Source organism: Oncorhynchus gorbuscha, linkage group LG01 (assembly GCF_021184085.1).
Source record: "Oncorhynchus gorbuscha isolate QuinsamMale2020 ecotype Even-year linkage group LG01, OgorEven_v1.0, whole genome shotgun sequence".
Classification (NCBI taxonomy): Eukaryota; Metazoa; Chordata; class Actinopteri; order Salmoniformes; family Salmonidae; genus Oncorhynchus; species Oncorhynchus gorbuscha.
The window spans coordinates 9,297,039-9,318,189 of NC_060173.1; the positions used below are offsets into that span (position 1 = coordinate 9,297,039).

At 40.8% G+C, this 21,151-nt stretch overlaps 1 protein-coding gene across 1 annotated transcript; it reads left to right on the plus strand.

Moving 5' to 3' along the window:
- Positions 1-282: 282 nt before the first annotated feature.
- LOC124032262 (nicotinamide phosphoribosyltransferase-like) lies at positions 283-20,170 on the plus strand. Its single transcript, XM_046344526.1, has 11 exons — positions 283-599; positions 6,507-6,663; positions 10,286-10,389; positions 10,654-10,782; positions 14,445-14,603; positions 15,849-15,985; positions 16,347-16,572; positions 16,855-16,974; positions 17,444-17,584; positions 19,310-19,444; positions 19,764-20,170. The coding sequence occupies exons 1-11, from the start codon at positions 552-554 to the stop codon at positions 19,875-19,877; spliced, it is 1,470 nt and encodes a 489-aa protein (XP_046200482.1). The 5' UTR covers positions 283-551; the 3' UTR covers positions 19,878-20,170.
- The last annotated feature ends 981 nt before the right edge of the window (positions 20,171-21,151 follow it).

Consider the following 21,151-nt stretch of genomic DNA (forward strand, 5'->3'; position numbering starts at 1 on the left):
CTGAGGCCAGCCTGGATAATAGGCAATTAATCCTTGTTTCGTGTGTCCCCAACATTCCTAAATACATAGTCTACCTCCATGTATTTGTACCATGTTGTACCAAAGAGTATCTATTATATTGACAAGATGGTCGACGGACCGCTCTAACAATGGAAACACATATCTGCAAACGCGAAGGGAAGGCGGGAGGAGACGAGATCAGGTGGGAAATGTTTTGCCAATGAGAGGGCAGATACGCATGTGAACAACCGGGCACAACTCAGTACATTCGAAACCTAGGCGTCATGGAGTTTATATTCGATCAAATTAAGCCTCACGTATCAAACTAGAAATCCACTTTTAGTTTGACCAAATTCGACTATATCTCATTGCCCCCCAATACAATAGCTCCTCACTTGGTATGCTTAATGTTTATTTTCGAGCGGACAGATTTTAGGCGGAGTCAACCCTCTCGCTTCGCCTCTTCCTCTCTGTTTGTACTTTAGATTCGACAGCGCGTGGCTTTGTGTCCCCGCCCTTCAGCAATCAGATTTTACAATCACGAGGGGAACATGGAGCACGGAGACTTCAATTTCCTGCTGGCTACCGATTCATACAAGGTGAGTGACATTATACACTGGGTTTACGCACTAGTCAGCGACAGTACCTAGGACTATGTTTCGTGAAATTATGTCTTAAGTGTGTGGTGGTTCTAATTGATTGTAATATATTTGAAGGTATAATGTAAGAACAGCCAGCTAAGCCAAATCGTCTATGATAAACATATAATTTCTTGCTATTACATTACATTAGCTACAGTATTATATCTGAGTTCTATGGTCGCCTTCTATGGTCACCTGAAGTCTGAATAATATTATAAGAGCCCATTATATTGAAAGTTTAAAATAATGGTATCTCTTCACCAGAAATGAAAATGAAAGTAATTCCTATAGCTTTCTGTTTACAGCGAAACATGAACATTTCAAGCCGCAATAAATCATTGAACCCAGCTCAGATTAACATTTTATCTGTGTGTTTTAAAAAATATATACGTTAGTGTTTTTCTTGCCGTCTTTTAACATAGTGGAAGTAGTACGTTTAATTTATGTCATCCGTGGTGGAAAGTAAAGGTAAAGACACCTTAATAGAAAATGACTCAAGTAAAAGTGAAAGGCACCCAGTGAATTACTACTTTAGTAAAATTCTATAAGTATTTGGTTTTAAATATACTTAATTATCAAAAGTAAATGTTATTGCTAAAATATACTTAAGTATCAAAAGGAAAAGTATAAATAATGGCAAATTCCTTATATTAAGGAAACCAGACGGCACCATCATTATTTACAAATGAATCGTGCGTTTCCTGAATCTTCCAGATCAGAGGCAGTAGGGACGACCAGGGATGTTCTCTTGATAAATTGGACCATTTTCCTATCCTGCTAAGCATTCAACATGTAAAGAGTACTTTTGGCTGTCGGGGAAAATGTATGGAGTAAAAAGTACACAATTTCCTTTAGGAATGTAGTGAAGTAAATGTAAAAGTTGTCAAAAATATAAATAGTAAAGTAGGGTACAGATACCCCCCGAAAAACACCTAAATAGTACTTTCAAGTATTTTTACTGAAGCACTTTACACAACTGTATGTCATACTGGGGCGGCAGGGTAGCCTAGTGGTTAGAGCGTTGGACTGTTCAAATCCCCGAGCTGACAAGGTACAAATCTGTAGTTCTGCCCCTGAACGAGGCAGTTAACCCACCGTTCCTAGACCGTCATTGTAAATAAGAATTTGTTCTTAACTGACTTGCCTGGTTAAATAAAGGTCAAATAAATAAATAAATAAATACTAAAAGTAAAATGATCCGGCTGTAGATGCACCTTGTTACAGTGTATCCTTGTAATAAATCACAGTACTAGCAGGAACCACACCCAGCCACATAACTTATAGATATGGGGATACATTGGTATTAAAGGTTGACCGATTAACCGGAATGGCCGAGTAATTGGGGCCGATTTCAAGTTTTCATAACAATCAGAAATCTGTATTTTTGGACACCGATTTGACTGATTTTTTAAAAATGTTTTTTTTTACACCTTTATTTAACTAGGCAAATCAGTTAAAGAACACATTCTTATTTTCAATAACTTCCTCGTTCAGGGGCAGAAGGACAGATTTTTACCGTGTCAGCTCGGGGGATTCAATCTTGCAACCTTACAGTTAACTAGTCCAAGGCTCGAACCACCTGATTACATTGCACTCCACAAGGAGACTGCCTGTTACGTGAATGCAGTAAGCCAAGGTAAGTTGCTTGCTAGCATTAAACTTATCTTATAAAAAACAATCAATCAATCATAATCACTAGTTAACTACACATGGTTGATGATATTACTAGTTTATCTAGCGTGTCCTGCGTTGCATATAATCGATGCGGTGCGTATCGTTGCTCCAATGTGTACCTAACCATAAACATCAATGCCTTTCTTAAAATCAATACACAGAAGTATATATTTTTAAACCTGCATATTTAGCTAAAATAAATCCAGGTTAACAAGCAATATTAACCAGGTGAAATTCTGTCACTTCTCTTGCGTTCATTGCACGCAGAGTCAGTGTATGTGCAACAGTTTGGGCCGCCTAATTTGCCAGAGTTTTACATTATTAAGACATAACATTGAAGGTTGTGCAATGTAACAGGAATATTTAGACTTATGGATGCCACCCGTTAGATAAAATACGAAACGTTTCCGTATTTCACTGAAAGAATAAACGTCTTGTTTTAGAGATGATAGTCTCCGGATTCTACCATATTAATGACCTAAGACTCGTATTTCTGTGTGTTATCATGTTATAACTAAGTCTATGATTTGATAGAGCAGTCTGACTGAGTGGTGGTAGGCACCAGCAGGCTCGTAACCATTCATTCAAACAGCACTTTCCTGCTTTTGCCAGCAGCTGTTTATGACTTCAAGCCTATCAACTCCCAAGATTAGGCTGGTGTAACCGATGTGAAATGGCTAGCTAGTTAGCGGGGTGCGCGTCAATAGCGTTTTAAACGTCACTCGCTCTGAGACTTAGAGTGGTTGTTCCCCTTGCTCTGCATGGGTAACGCTGCTTCGAGGGTGGCTGTTGTCGTTGTGTTCCTGGTTCAATCCCAGGTAGGAGCGAGGAGAGGGATGGAAGCTATACTGTTACACTGGCAATACTAAAGTGCCTATAAAAACATCCAATAGTCAAAGGTATATGAAATAAAAATGGTATAGAGAGAAATAGTCCTATAATTCCTATAATAACTACAACCTAAAACTTCTTACCTGGGAATATTGAAGACTCATGTTAAAAGGAACCACCAGCTTTCATATGTTCTCATGTTCTGAACAAGGAACTGAAACGTTAGCTATTGCACTTTTACTTCTCCAACAGTTTGTTTTTGCAATATTTAAACCAAATTGAACATGTTTCATTATTTATTTGAGGCTAAATTGATTTTATTTATGTATTATATTAAGTTAAAATAAGTGTTAATTCAGTATTGTTGTAATTGTCATTATTACAAATACAAATAAAAAAATAATCTGATTAAATTGGTATCAGTTTTTTTTGGGGTCCTCCAATAATCGGTATCGGCGATGAAAAATCATAATCGGTCGACCTCTAATTGGTATGACCTGATGTTGGCTATAATTGTTATAGTTGATGAACCAATAATAATTTTATTATTATTCAATATCCGTTTAGACTTGTTGCCATTTGAGGACAAGGATTTAATCAGCCCTTGGATTTCAAGGCCTGATATGCTGACAGTACTGTTGAGTTGTTCTGCTTCAGAGCTACCAGACGTTACGAACTGGGAATGCCTTAATGAGAAGTTTATTTCCAAAACAATCACTTTTTATTGATGCCCATCAAATAGAAGTTGGCTTGGCAACAGAATTATTAATATAAACTACTGTGACTCCTGAAAGAAGCTCTTATACTTTTTTTGAAGTGATTAAAGGAGACGTGTCCAGACAGCAACTCAATGCCTCGTCCTCGTTGTGTATTATTGAAGCCGTCGCAAACAAAAACATGAAAAAAGGCTCTAAAAACAACCAATGTCATTTTAGAACAAGGCAAAGCTCTCAGTATTGCGATGCAGACATTTTGTCCTTCCCAACTTGATCCGCAACGTTATATTCCATTTTTGTTTAGACACAAGCGATTACCTCTCCCCGTCCATTCTTCTTTTATAGTTCTGCCAAAATAAAGGAAACACTTGAGTAAATGAAGAATACAAAGTCTATTGAAAGTATGGAGTGCTTTCACACAGGAAGCACATTGAAGCTGTTCTGGCGGCTTGTGGTGGCCCAACGTTCTATTAAGACACTTTATGTAGTTGTTTCCGTTATTTTGGTAGTTACACTGTGAATGGAACAGCTGGATAGGGGAAACGTGTTGGGCAAAAGGGAATATAACATTGCGGATAAAGTTCGGAATTACACAATTTCATGTGTACAACATCTAAAGACCTTGCCGTTGTTAAAAGGACGTATGTGGGTGTTTTGGTGCATGTTTTTTTTCGTGGGGTCCCCACACTACACCACAAGGATGAGGAAGTGATTTGCTGTTTGGGGTAAGTTTCTTAAAAACATTTCAAATCACAAAAAAGGTGTCTGGGCCTTTCTATAAGAAAATTGTATAAAAGGAAACTTCTCCTTTAAGAAGTGAACACAATGGTCTCCACAGTTCACCTCATTTACAATAAATGCTGTTGCTTTTGGAGCTGCTGGTCAGAAACAATTAGTTTTGGAGAGAACACCTCTGACTACCTTGGCATTATGCTGCATATATTAAAAATAGCGCGCAGACAGTTTGATATTAATTATTTTCTCACAGCAGGAAAATAATCCTGCAGCAACAGGAAATGTGAATTTTTGTGTGGATTATAGTTCATGGACAATTTAGTAGGGGTTGATACATTTTTAATTAGGGCAAATCAAGTCTGAATTTTTCAAGTGGAAATTACAAGCCTTTAGAAGCCCTTTTTTAAACATTGAATATACACTATAAGTTTTCATTTTCAAATTTCCTGCAACAACTGGGTGATCAAATTAAGATCCTACATCTGTTCTATCACATAGACTTCACCAACAAGAATGGTCATGTTGTCAATAGTTTTTAGTTCCTGTCTTGCGTTTGTTTAATGCGTTTGTTTTGACAGCACTCAGTCAGGTCCCACAGAGCAGGAGCAGAGTAGGTCAGAGACCGGGTGTAAACTGTGTGACATTTAGAGTTTAAATTCGTCAGGGTGAAGAGAAGGATAGGACAGTTGGTGCCAGTGATATTAAAGGTCACGAGCACAGAGCATGCAGAGGAAGAGTGGGATGGGTTATTTAATAAAACAAATATCATAACATCATCTTTACCGGTTTATTTAACCAACAGTAAAGTGATTTTTCTGGAAACTGCAGATTTTTGATGACAAGACCCCAAACAATCTCAGTAGCAAATGTGACTTATCCCCTTCCTGTTTATTATACATCTGCATGTCTTCTTCTGACTGTACATTTCTACAGAAGGTAAAGCAGATTGTAGGGACACTTGATGTTAAATGCGTGTGAGACCATGAAGTTTCAGTATTGTCAAATTACCTTGGAAATAACGGACGACGTCCGCCTCGTTCTTTTGCAGAGTACATATTTCCAAGGTAATGTACAGAACGGAGGTGTTTATCCCGGTTACCAAAGAAAACATTTTTATAAGCTAAATCATACTTTTCATCACTAGAGATGCGACCCAGTCGTTCGATTTAATTTCACTAGGCAATTCAGTTAAGAACAAATTATTCTTTACAATGACGGCCTACCCCGGCCAATTGTGTGCTACCCTATGGGACTCTCAAACACAGCTGGATGTGATGTAGCCTGGATTCGAACCAGGGACTGCAATGACGCCTCTAGCACTGAGATGCAGTGTCTTAGACCGCTGTGCCACTCGGGAGCCCCGTTCTTCATCATTGGACCTGTGTTTACAATGTATCCTATTTCAGTTTGTGTGGTTGTTTGTTTAGCTTTCTGTAACTTTGTAGCAAGTATGGTCTGCATGTGTAGGTGCATATTGCGTCATGATTGCAAGGTGTCCCGATATATTTTTCCAACTGTTCTGTTATCTGGTTTTAATGTCCATTCTAGAATGCTTTTCTAGCCAATCAGAAATTAGTATTCAACAACGCTGTGGTATAATTAAGCAATAAGGCCCGAGGGGGTGTGGTAATGTGGCCAAAATACCATGGCTAAGGGCTAGTCCTTATGCACGACGCAACGTGGAGTGCCTGGATACAGCCCTTGGCCATGGTATATTGGCCATATACTACAAACCCCCAAAGATGCCTTATTGCTATTATAAACCGGTTACCAACGTAATTAGAGCTGTGTTTTGTCATATATGTGGTATACGGTCTGATATACCACGTCTGTCAGCCAATCAGCATTCAGGGCTCCAACCACCCGTTTATAATTGTCATTTAACTGTATTTGTATAATCTAATTTCAGGTCACACATTACAAGCAGTACCCTCCCAACACCACCAAGGTCTACTCCTACTTCGAGTGTCGGGCAAAGAAAACTGAATCCACTAAGATTCAGAAAGTGAAATATGATAAAACTGTATTTTATGGACTTCAGTATATCCTTCATAAGTATCTGAAAGGTAAGACAAATATCATTTTTATTATTACTAAATTGACCATTTGGCTCAAAGGACCATGAAAAAGAGCAGCACCTAGAATGCCATTAGAACGCCACTAGAACGTCACTAGAACGCCACTAGAACGCCATTAGAACGTCACTAGAACCCCATTAGAACGCCACTAGAACGCCATTAGAATGCCACTAGAACGAAACTAGAACACCACTAGAACGCCAACCCCATTAGAACCCCATTAGAACGCCACTAGAACGTCACTAGAATGCCATTAGAACACCACTAGAACGCCATTAGAATGCCACTAGAACGCCACTAGAACGAAACTAGAACGCCATTAGAACGAAACTAGAATGAAACTAGAACGCCATTAGAACGAAACTAGAACGCCATTAGAACGAAACTAGAATGAAACTAGAACACCATTAGATCATTAGAACAAAACTAGAACGCCACTAGAACGCCACTAGAACGTCACTAGAATGCCACTAGAATGCCACTAGAACGAAACTAGAACGCCATTAGAACGTCACTAGAACGCCACTACTACACACCTAGTACAACACTAGTACACACCTAGTACAACACTAGTACACACCTAGTACAACACTAGTACACACCTAGTATAACACTAGTACACACCTAGTACAACACCTAGTACAACACCTAGTACACACCTAGTACAACACCTAGTACAACACCTAGTACAACACCTAGTACAACACCTAGTACAACACCTAGTACACACCTAGTACAACACCTAGTACACACCTAGTACAACACCTAGTACAACACTAGTACACACCTAGTAGAACACCTAGTAGAACACCTAGTACAACACCTAGTAGAATACCTAGTACATCACTAGTACACACCTAGTAGAACACCTAGTAGAACACCTAGTACATCACCTAGTACAACACCTAGTACAACACCTAGTACACACCTAGTACACACCTAGTAGAACACCTAGTACAACACTAGTACAACACCTAGTACAACACTAGTACAACACTAGTACACACCTAGTAGAACACCTAGTACAACACCTAGTACAACACCTAGTAGAACACCTAGTACAACACTAGTACACACCTTGTACAACACCTAGTACAACACCTAGTACAACACCTAGTACACACCTAGTACAACACCTAGTACAACACTAGTACACACCTAGTACAACACCTAGTACAACACCTAGTACAACACCTAGTACACACCTAGTAGAACACCTAGTACAACACCTAGTAGAACACCTAGTACAACACCTAGTAGAACACCTAGTACAACACCTAGTACAACACCTAGTACAACACCTAGTACAACACCTAGTAGAACACCTAGTACAACACTAGTACACACCTTGTACAACACCTAGTACAACACCTAGTACAACACCTAGTACACACCTAGTACAACACCTAGTACAACACCTAGTACAACACTAGTACACACCTAGTAGAACACCTAGTAGAACACCTAGTACAACACCTAGTAGAACACCTAGTACATCACTAGTACACACCTAGTAGAACACCTAGTAGAACACCTAGTACATCACCTAGTACAACACCTAGTACAACACCTAGTACACACCTAGTACACACCTAGTAGAACACCTAGTACAACACTAGTACAACACCTAGTACAACACTAGTACAACACTAGTACACACCTAGTAGAACACCTAGTACAACACCTAGTACAACACCTAGTAGAACACCTAGTACAACACTAGTACACACCTTGTACAACACCTAGTACAACACCTAGTACAACACCTAGTACACACCTAGTACAACACCTAGTACAACACTAGTACACACCTAGTACAACACCTAGTACAACACCTAGTACAACACCTAGTACACACCTAGTAGAACACCTAGTACAACACCTAGTAGAACACCTAGTACAACACCTAGTAGAACACCTAGTACAACACCTAGTACAACACCTAGTACAACACCTAGTACAACACCTAGTACACACCTAGTACAACACCTAGTAGAACACCTAGTAGAACACCTAGTACAACACCTAGTACAACACCTAGTACAACACCTAGTACAACACCTAGTACAACACCTAGTACAACACCTAGTACAACACCTAGTAGAACACCTAGTAGAACACCTAGTAGAACACCTAGTAGAACACCTAGTACAACACCTAGTACAACACCTAGTACACACCTAGTACAACACATAGTACAACACCTAGTACACACCTAGTACAACACCTAGTACAACACCTAGTACACACCTAGTACAACACCTAGTACAACACCTAGTACAACACCTAGTACACACCTAGTACACACCTAGTACAACACCTAGTACACACCTAGTACAGACCTAGTACAACACCTAGTACAACACCTAGTACAACACCTAGTACAACACTAGTACACACCTAGTACAACACCTAGTACATCACCTAGTACAACACCTAATACAACACCTAGTAGAACACCTAGTACATCACTAGTACAACACCTAGTACATCACTAGTACAACACCTAGTACAACACCTAGTACATCACCTAGTACAACATCTAGTACATCACTAGTACAACACCTAGTACATCACCTAGTACAACACCTAGTACAACACCTAGTAGAACACCTAGTACAACACCTAGTAGAACACTAGTACAACACCTAGTACAACACCTAGTACAACACCTAGTACAACACCTAGTACAACACCTAGTACAACACCTAGTAGAACACCTAGTACAACACCTAGTACAACACCTAGTACAACACCTAGTACAACACCTAGTACACACCTAGTACAACACCTAGTAGAACACCTAGTAGAACACCTAGTACAACACCTAGTACAACACCTAGTACAACACCTAGTACACACCTAGTACAACACATAGTACAACACCTAGTACACACCTAGTACAACACCTAGTACAACACCTAGTACACACCTAGTACAACACCTAGTACAACACCTAGTACAACACCTAGTACACACCTAGTACACACCTAGTACAACACCTAGTACACACCTAGTACACACCTAGTACAACACCTAGTACAACACCTAGTACAACACCTAGTACAACACTAGTACACACCTAGTACAACACCTAGTACATCACCTAGTACAACACCTAGTACAACACCTAGTAGAACACCTAGTACATCACTAGTACAACACCTAGTACATCACTAGTACAACACCTAGTACAACACCTAGTACATCACCTAGTACAACACCTAGTACATCACTAGTACAACACCTAGTACATCACCTAGTACAACACCTAGTACAACACCTAGTAGAACACCTAGTACAACACCTAGTAGAACACTAGTACAACACCTAGTACAACACCTAGTACAACACCTAGTACAACACCTAGTACAACACCTAGTACATCACCTAGTACAACACCTAGTACAACACTAGTACAACACCTAGTACAACACCTAGTACAACACCTAGTACAACACCTAGTACATCACTTTTACAATTTATACTGTTTTATTATTAACGTCCATTTTTTGGGGGTCCCAGCTTCCACGCACAATTCCACGTTTTCCATCTTTCCCACATCCTTCATGTGTCGACCTCCCATATCTGTCATCTCTCACCTTCCCAGGGAAAGTGGTGACTCCACAGAAGATCACAGAAGCAAAGGAAGTTTACCGTGAACACTTTCAGGATGATGTGTTCAACGAAAAGGGCTGGGAGTACATACTGGAGGTATAAGGGCAGCAGAGGGTTTTTTGTGTTTATTGCATTTTAAAGGAGCTACATGTTATATTTTTGTTAATGTTAAAGGAGCTAGGTGTAATATTTTTGTTAATGTTAAAGGAGCTACATGTTATATTTTTGTTAATAGTTTAGATTTCCAGATTTTTTTTTTAAGGACTCTGCTTATAAATGTTCGTACTCTATCATAACCCATCTTATTATTCTGTGGTCTAATCATGCTACAGTACGGATCCCTGAGTTTTTGTGTTTCAGAAGTATGACGGCCACCTGCCCATTGAAATCAAGGCTGTTCCCGAGGGTAGTGTGATCCCCAGAGGTAATGTCCTCTTCACCGTGGAGAGTACTGACCCAGAATGCTACTGGCTCACCAACTGGGTAGAGGTTAGTTAGAAATGTTTGATTGTTTATTTCACTTTTGTTTATTATCTACTTCACTTGCTTTGGCAATGTTAACATATGTTTCCCAAGCCCCTTGAATTGAATTTTATATGGCTGGTCTCAGATCTATCTTTTCTGTCTTGCCAACTCCTCATGCGACAGTGACCATAGGAGTTGGCAAGAGGGCGCAAACAGATCTGGGATCAGGCCTCTAGTCGGTGCCTAAACCCCCCTTTTTCACTATGACATTACCATAGCATCGTTGAGTCATGCTTCAGCACTGTTATTATATCTGCCACATGTCCTTAGGATACAAACGTCATTTGAACAGATGCTTTGCGCATTGTTGTCTATTTATACCTTGCTCGTGGTAGAAAGTGTCAGGGCAGAGGCTCCTTAGTAACAACAACAATAAGATGCATGGTTTCTAAAAGAGCCTGGGGCCATACCATCAAACATAAGCACGTATTTAAAGTATCCACCAATTAAAATAGACGATTCACTTGCATGTAACCTCACCAAGTGACAGTGATTACATCCTGGCACAACATCTGCTTCAGCCTATCAAAGATAATGGATTTTTAATCCACCAACCAATGGCATTTCTTAAAATATTTTTAACCTACAAATTCAAGGGTTACCATTGGGTCTGTAACAAAATGTTGTGTGGCAATATTGCACTGATGCATCATTTACTAGGCTACTTGAAGCAGGAAGCACCAGTGATCAGATCAATAAAAAAAAGTGGTCAGAGGAAGCAGATGCTAATCTACAGGACTGTTTTGCTAGCACAGACTGGCATATGTTCCGGGATTCCTCTGATGGCATTGAGGAGTACACCTCATCAGTCATAGGCTTCATCAATAAGTGCATCGATGACGTCGTCCCCACAGTGACCGCACGTACATACCCCAACCAGAAGCCTTGGATAACAGGCATCATCCGCACTGAGCTAAAGGCTAGAGTTTATAAGAAATCCCACTATGCCCTCCGACGAACCATCAAACAGGCAAAGCGTTAATACAGGGCTAAGATTGAATCATACTACACCAGCTCTGATGCTCGTCGGATGTGGCAGGGCTTGCAAACTATTACAGACTACAAAGGGAAGCACAGCCGAGAGCTGCCCAGTGACATGAGCCTACCAGACAAGCAAAACTACTTCTATGCTCGCTTCAAGGCAAATAACACTGAAACATGCATGAGAGCACCAGCTGTTCCGGAAGACTGTGTGATCACGCTCTCCGCGGCCGATGTAAGACCTTTAAACAGGTCAACATTCACAAGGCTTACCGACCTCCATTTCCAATCCCCCGTATATTTTGGGGGTAAATAAACACACACACGCTGGCCTTCTAGGCAGAGTTGCAAAGAAAAAGCCATATCTCAGACTGGCCAATAAAAATAAAATATTAAGATGGGCAAAAGAACACAGACACTGGACAGAGGAACTCTTGCCTAGACGGCCAGCATCCCAGAGGCACCTGGTGTTTTGCGGGTACTATTTAATAAAGCTGCTATTTGAGGACTTGTGAGGCGTCTGTTTGTGAAGGGAGTAGTACACAGCGTTGTACGAGATCTTCAGTTTCTTGGCAATTTCTCACACGGAATTGCCTTCATTTCTCAGAACAAGACTAGACTGACGAGTTTTAGAAAAAAAGGTCTTGTAAAAAGGCCATTTTGAGCTTGTAATCGAACCCACAAATGCTGATGCCCAAGATACTCAACTAGTCTAAATTGCTTCTTTAATCAGAACAGTTTTCAGCTGTGCTAACATAATTGCAAAAGGGTTTTCTAATGATCAATTAGCCTTTTAAAATGATACAGTTGGATAAGCTAACACAACTTGCCATTGGAACACAGAAGTGAGGGTTGCTGATAATGGGCCTCTGTACGCCTATGTAGATATTCCATTGAAAATCAGCCGTTTTCAGCTACAATAGTCATTGACAACGTTAACAATGTCTACACTGTATTTCTGATGTTATTTTAATGGCCAAAAATGTGCTTTTCTTTCAAAAACAAGGACATTTCTAAGTGACCCCAAACTTTTCAACAGTAGTGTACATCCTTGCACACAAACACACTGCTATTGCCTGTATTATTATAATAATCCACTTTCTCACATGCGTTTTGAATCGAGCATCAAGGACCGGCATTAAACAGTCCCCCCCCCACAAAAAAAGCTTGATACAAGGTGGGCTCGAAATCACAGTTAAAAAACACTATATACAGTATATAGGTTCAGAAATGTTGTGAAATTGCACAGTTACAAATCAAAATCAAACTGGATGGACATCAGAATCAGACATCAAAATATAACTATTGTAAAATGGATTGTGTCTGTAAAATGTGTATAGTATGTATAAACTGAAGGTAGAAGCCTAAGTGTTATAGTTTATTAGTTTACTCCAATTGGGGGAGGGATGGGAGGGTCTGCGGGGAATAATGTGTTTTTATTTTATTTTAAAGTGTGTATATGTAATTCAATTCCTTTTTCATTTTCAAGCTGTTGGCTGTAGGCTACGTCCCAACACACACAGATTCGAACCCTTGCCACAATCTGTGACAATTACATGGTCTATGAACTTCACAAAGGGAACAATTTGACCAGTCAGTCAAATACACGTGACTAGCCTCGTTGCTTTGGTGATCAGAACGTGCTGTTGGACTGAGGTATGTTAAGGACGCTTCCATGAACGAGTGTTGGAACACGTCCAACTACGTCCAACAATTTTAATTGGCTGCAGAAGTTGTGTCAGGATGTAATCACTGCCACCCGGTGAGGTTAGCAAAGGGACCAGCTAAAATGTCAATTCATGTCACATGCAAATAAATCAACAATTTTAATTAGCTGATATGCATTTTGTGCGTGTGAACTTGTTTAACTTTAAATTCTTGCTTATATCCGCAAGTATGGTCCACCTGTAAGTGCTTGATTTGTATTTATCTGTACTTGTTGTATAGTAGGTAGCGCTGATTCATGTCCATGATGTACTAAAGAGACTACTTTCTCCAGCATCACTAACACTTTCCTCACTTCCTCTCTCAGACCATGCTGGTACATATGTGGTAGCCCATCACAGAAGCCACTAACCTCCTCTCTTCTCTTCCTTCTCTACCAGACCATTTACACCACTAACCTCCTCTCTTCTTCTCCTTCTACCAGATCATTTACACCGCTAACCTCCTCTCTTCTCCTTCTCTACCAGATCATTTACACCACTAACCTCCTCTCTTCTCCTTCTCTACCAGATCGTTTACACCACTAACCTCCTCTCTTCTTCTCCTTCTCTACCAGATCGTTTACACCACTAACCTCCTCTCTTCTTCTTCTTCTCTACCAGATCGTTTACACCACTAACCTCCTCTCTTCTTCTCCTTCTCTACCAGATTGTTTACACCACTAACCTCCTCTCTCCTTCTCCTTCTCTACCAGATCGTTTACACCACTAACCTCCTCTCTTTTTCTCCTTCTCTACCAGATCATTTACACCACTAACCTCCTCTCTTCTTCTCCTTCTCTACCAGATCATTTACACCACTAACCTCCTCTCTTCTTCTCCTTCTCTACCAGATCGTTTACACCACTAACCTCCTCTCTTCTTCTCCTTCTCTACCAGATCGTTTACACCGCTAACCTCCTCTCTTCTTCTTCCTAACAGACAATCCTGGTGCAGATCTGGTACCCCATCACAGTAGCTACTAACTCCAGAGAGCAGAAGAAGATCCTAGCCAGGTATCTACTGGAGACATCAGGGAACCAGGACAAACTGGAGTATAAGCTGCATGACTTTGGCTACAGGGGAGTCTCATCTCAAGAGGTACTTACTGTAATGGACGATAATTATGATAATAGTGTTGGATTCATCATACTGTGCATACAACATACATGTTTCTTAGTGCAACAGGTCAACCTGGGGTCAAACAAAGGCCCCTTCCCAAACCTGTCCATGTATTTGATATATTCATCAAGCTCTTGACTAGGTACGTCAGGTGGGATAATTCAGGGCTAAAACAAAAATTGTAAAATGTCACGGGGTCCCAGAGTAAAAGTTTGAGAAACACTACTCTATGTTTCCCAAACTTAGACCTGGACTTTGATTATTTGAATCAGCTGTGTAGTGTTTGGAAAAAAGGAAAAAAAAAGTTCACCTAAGGGGGGCCCCGGGACCCAGTTTAGGAAACCTTCCTCTTCTCAACAACTCTTTGGGTGCGTTCATAAATACCCTCTCGCTATCTACTCCCATTTCAAAAAGTCAGTTAAGAACAAATTCTTATTTACAATGACGGCCTACTGGGGAACAGTGGGTTAACTGCCTTGTTCAGGGGAACAGTGGGTTAACTGCCTTGTTCAGGGGAACAGTGGGTTAACTGCCTTGTTCAGGGGAACAGTGGGTTAACTGCCTTGTTCAGGGGCAGAACGACAGATTTGTACAACAGATTGTCAGCTCGGGGATTCGATCCAACAACCTTTCGGTTACTGGTCCAACGCTCTAACCACTAGGCTACCTGCCAACCCAAAATAACAGATACATTTTTGAATGTGCAACACCCATTGAATATGACCGGTGTTATCTGTCAAAAATGTTATTCAATCGTTGCCAGCAGCACAGTTACAGTCACCAACGCACGAAAAAACATGAACAGCCTAACCAGCTCTGCTAGGGAGAGTAAAATGGTCAGAGTGAGGTGTTCTCTCATGTGTCTGGAAGTAGCTAGAAAGCTAGCCAACTTTAGCCAGTTAGCTTGGGTGCTTGACTGCCGCTGTGAGGTCGGAACGCTCGGATCAACCCTACTCCTCGACCAGAGTGTCCAGTGGGCGCTCTGAACGCTCCGTTGAGCAAAACGCTCTGAATTTACTAATAGACAATCTGACAACACTCTGAGTTTACGAACGCCCAGAGCGCACTCTAAAGCACACTCTGCCACTCCATAGTGAATTTACAAACATGCCCTTTGTAATCAAAAAAACCTGTTCAGTTTCTCATCATCTATACATACACCAATTGTACACAGCCGTACTATTTAGTTGTTCCCGTCACGTGATGGTTTTTGTCTGGTTTCAGACTGCTGGCATCGGAGCATCTGCCCACCTGGTGAACTTTAAAGGCACAGACACGGTGGCTGGTATCTGTGTCATTAAGAAGTACTACGGCACCAAAGACCCTGTGCCCGGCTTCTCTGTGCCAGCCGCAGAGCACAGGTAACACAGACACACAGGTAGACACGGCGGGTAGAGCACAGGTAACACAGACACACAGGTAGACACGGCGGGTAGAGCACAGATTAGAGCTAAAGCAAGCAATCACACTGTAGAAAATTGACTGATTTTGTATGTACATGGCCTGTCAACAAGTCAGTTTAACTTTTTAATTCATTCATTCGTCTACTCTCACTATCATTTTCAAAGCACGATATCTAGCTCCCTCTTCTGGGTTCTGTATTGTACTACTGTTCCTCTGTGTTTATCTCAAACCCATTTAAGTCATGCTTTGGTTTTTGTGATTTCTTGCTCTACCAAATATACTGTATTGCTTACCTACGAATAAATATATTATTACCAGCACCATCACCGCCTGGGGTAAGGACCACGAGAGAGATGCCTTTGAGCACATTGTGAGGCAGTTCCCCAACGTGCCCGTGTCCATCGTCAGCGACAGCTATGATATCTACAACGCCTGTGAGAAGATATGGGGAGAGGACCTCAGGAGCCTCATCGAGTCCCGCAGCGCTGACGCACCCTTGGTCATAAGGCCAGACTCAGGAGACCCATTAGATACTGTCCTCAAGGTAAAGAAGCGTTAGTAGTTTTACAACAGTCCATTGGTGGTGGAAACACATTGATGAACCACCGGTCATTGTTCTGTTTAGTGCACTTTTTGGCCTCGTTGTTTTCCCCCCCTGGTTCTAATGGAGAAAGGGGATGAGACTCACTGGCAGTATCACTGACACTGTGTAGGACCAGTATGATGTTTTAGTCTTCTGACTACAGCTCATTATAAATACATCCAAATCTTTTAAAGAGAGAGTAGGACTGTGAACATGTCTACCACCATCTTGCTCGATTCCAAGGTGTTGGAGATATTAGGGAGGAAGTTCTGCACCACAGAGAACAGCAAAGGATACAAGGTGCTACCCCCTTACATCCGAGTCATCCAGGGCGATGGTGTGGACATCAATACTCTGCAGGAGGTAGGTTCACCTGCCTACCTGATCCTCCTACCTTCTTAACTTCTTAACCAGTGGTGTCCAATCTTACCTGTTGTTACAAGGTTTTATTGTAAACGGTCTCATTGTAACCAGTCTCATTGTAACCAGTCTCATTGTAACCAGTCTCATTGTAACCAGTCTCATTGTAACCAGTCTCATTGTAACCAGTCTCATTGTAACCAGTCTCATTGTAACCAGTCTCATTGTAAACAGTCTCATTGTAACCAGTCAGCCACACACTTAATTCAACTAATCAAAGTCTTGACTGGAGAGACTAGGATTAGTTGAATCTGTTGTGTGACTCACTTGATGGAAGCTTTGATCCACTCCAGGTTTTTTTTCCGGCTAAGATCGGAATGGATTCCACTGCTTTTAAATGAACAGCATTAGTAAGGCTTGGTTCAGTAAAATGACCTTGGAACTCACCCCTCGGGTGTTCTGTCGTTTTCAGATCGTTGCGGGGATGAAGAAACACAGGTGGAGTATAGAGAACGTGGGCTTTGGGTCGGGCGGTGCCCTACTCCAAAAACTGACCCGGGACCTGCTCAGCTGCTGCTTCAAGTGTAGCTTTGTGGTGACCAACGGACTGGGGGTGAGTCAGTGAACATCCAGTCATTTTCATGAGAGGACATTGTTGTGAATTCATGTCTCTTTCTCAATTCATCTGTTCTTAATTCCTTGTTTCCTCTCTCCTTGCTTCCTTCTGAAAAAGCATTGGAGGAGAGGATCCAGGGTCCCTCCCCTCGGTCCTTCTCATCTCATCCAATACTTTTTCGAGGAGGCTAGGAGAGAGAAGGAGAATGGAGGAGTGGAAAGGTGAATTGGGAAAGAGCCCAAGTCTGTTAATACTTTATATAAAGCTGCTCTAATCACTTTGTAATAACACTGTAATTCATTTTTTAAATTTAACCTTTATTTAACCAGGTAGGCTAGTTGAGAACACCTTTATTTAACCAGGTAGGCTAGTTGAGAACAAGTTCTCATTTACAACTGCGACCTGGCCAAGATAAAGCATAGCAGTGTGAACAGACAACACAGAGTTACACATGGAGTAAACAATTAACAAGTCAATAACACAGTAGAAAAAAAGAGAGTCTATATACATTGTGTGCAAAAGGCATGAGGAAGGTAGGTGAATAATTATTACTATTGTAGTGGGCAATATCTTATATGTAAGCATGTTATATATACATCACATGGCGATCTGTAATAAACACTAAGCAATTAGACAATTAGAATCATAAGCAATTAGACAATTAGAATCATAAGCAATTAGACAATTAGAATCATAAGCAATTAGACAATTAGAATCATAAGCAATTAGACAATTAGAATCATAAGCAATTAGACAATTAGAATCATAAGCAATTAGACAATTAGAATCATAAGCAATTAGACAATTAGAATCATAAGCAATTAGACAATTAGAATCATAAGCAATTAGACAATTAGAATCATAAGCAATTAGACAATTAGAATCATAAGCAATTAGAATCATGTATCATACGTTTAGCTGACTAAGGTCAATGAATGGTCATAAGAATGGAATTCTATATACAAGTGTATTGAATAAAATATAATTCACTGTTATTATTCACGTTGTAAAATTAAGTTACAAAGCATTAACAAGCATTACAAGGCATTATTCTAAACATGGTCAGAGTGGGAGAGAGATGAAGAAACCCATGGCACATTTTTCACAGGAGAGAGAGATAGACCTTAGGACAGAGACAGACAGACAGACAGACAGACAGACAGACAGACAGACAGACAGACAGACAGACAGACAGACAGACAGACAGACAGACAGACAGACAGACAGACAGACAGACAGACAGACAGACAGACAGACAGACAGACAGACAGACAGACAGACAGACAGACAGACAGACAGACAGACAGACAGACAGACAGACAGACAGAGATCAGATCAGATCAGATCAGATCAGATATCAGACCTACATGATGTAACAGATCGGATGGCTCAGATGACCGTGTCAGCAGTAACGTAGCAGGTTTAAAAGAAACCTACAGCAAACTTAATACTGTGGAATTTGTAAACTTTTAAAACCATGACTAGATAGAAGAAAAATCTGAAAGGTAGATCTCAGCATTTTGACTCTGGACTGAGAAAGTGATCTGGACTCAGGAAGTGATCTGGACTCCGGAAGTGATCTGGACTCAGGAAGTGATCTGGACTCAGGATCTGGACTCAGGAAGTGATCTGGACTCAGGAAGTGATCTGGACTCAGGAAGTGATCTGGACTCAGGAAGTGATCTGGTGACCACTGTTGTATTTATGTTCTTTTGATTACAGCTGAATGTGTTCAAGGACCCTGTTGCTGACCCTAACAAAAGATCAAAGAAAGGTCGCCTGTCGCTCCACAGAACACCGACAGGAGACTTTGTGACACTGGAAGAAGGGAAGGGGAGCCTGGAGGAAAACGGTCCAGTAAGTCATTTAAACAAGTAGTAGTCCTAAAACCATAGATATTAGTCTTTTTATTACTCTCTGAGGCTTGAACAGAAATAACTATTGGGACTAATATGGAGTTCTTTTAAAAGTCATATTGGGGCAGCAATAGTGATTAGAGCGTTGGGCCAGTAACAGAATCTATTGTTCTGCCCTCTGAACAAGGCAGTTAACCCACTGTTCCCTAGTAGGCTGTCATTGTAAATACGAATTTGTTCTTAATTAACTGATTCGCCTGGTTACATTTTTAAAATATTTTTTTAAAAGGTCAAGTTTTCTCCCGCTCTTCTTTCCCCAGGATCTCCTTCACACCGTTTTCAGAAACGGAGTGATACTGAAGACGTATACATTTGATGAGGTCAGAGACAATGCTAAGATCAGGGACTGTGATCTGGAAGAGTCTGTAGACTGAGGCCTGTACATATTCCAACACACTACGCAGAAAGGACTGGATCCCTTCTACCTCCCTTTACAGCACTGACCACCAAGGATGATAATAAACAACACTCAACATTGTCCTGAGAGAGAGAGAGAGAGAGAGAGAGAGAGAGAGAGAGAGAGAGAGAGACTTAGCACAACCATAAAAATATATAAACTAATAAACTATGTATTTTTGACATGTAGGATCATGTACATGTATGATGGAGAAATTATATAAAAATAACATTTTATTGAGATGAATTAAACTTGAATCTTTTGATTTTATTATGTATATTTTTCTTTTTCTGACATCCCATTTCATATCGTCTCTGTCTCTGGTTTGAAGTCGGGGAAGGCAGGCTTCTGTGTTCACGAAGCCATATGTCCAGGATATTCTCACATTCTCAAAAATAATTTGTAAGAACTAAACAACCGTTCATTGAAGATGGACAAAATGATCCAGAAAAAACATCAGGCAGATTCATTTAAAATGTTATTGGTAAACAACAAAATGACTTTTCCATCTAGATTTAAATGAGCCAGTTTAAAAGGGGATAGTGTGTGTGGTCTTCAACGTAACTAACGGTCTGTGAGGGCTGCAGTTCACTCTTTTCAAGTATAAAGTTACGTTACTTGAACATACTAGCAGCAGTGTAGCCAACTTAGCGACTTTGTCAAAAAAGAGACTAGAGACAAATCTAGCAACTTTTTCTGGTGTTATTGGAGACTGTTGGAGACTGACGTGAAAGCACGCATCGTTCTTGCGCTTCTCAACGAGCAGCTGATGCTGCTGTAACAGGGTTGGTTATGTTTCCACTTGCCTCTAAAGAAATGTGTATTGAATGTTCAAGCATTCTTATTGGTTAGTTCAACTCTGATGACAATAAGGTGTGTTGTGATTGGCCCGGCTTGCAGATAGGGGGAGATCGCGAACGTCAGGTCTCCCCAGTATGAAAATATGATGCAAGGGATTTTGCCATCGACAGCCATCAATACCGTTAAACCCTGCACAACTAACGTGCTGTTTCCCATTACACTGCCGTGGGCCCCATCCCAAAGCACTCACAGGCGGCCCAGTCTTCACACAGCAGTCCCTCCCAGCTGCAGTCAAAGCAGGAGATGTTCACCCCTCCGCGTCCAGACTGTAAATGAATCGCGCATGCGGAAAGCCGCCGCTGGCTGATCTCGCCCTGGCGTACATTTAAAAATAATAATAATAATTTAAACCTGAACTAGGGCCAGACTAGTTACCATCATTTTCTCACA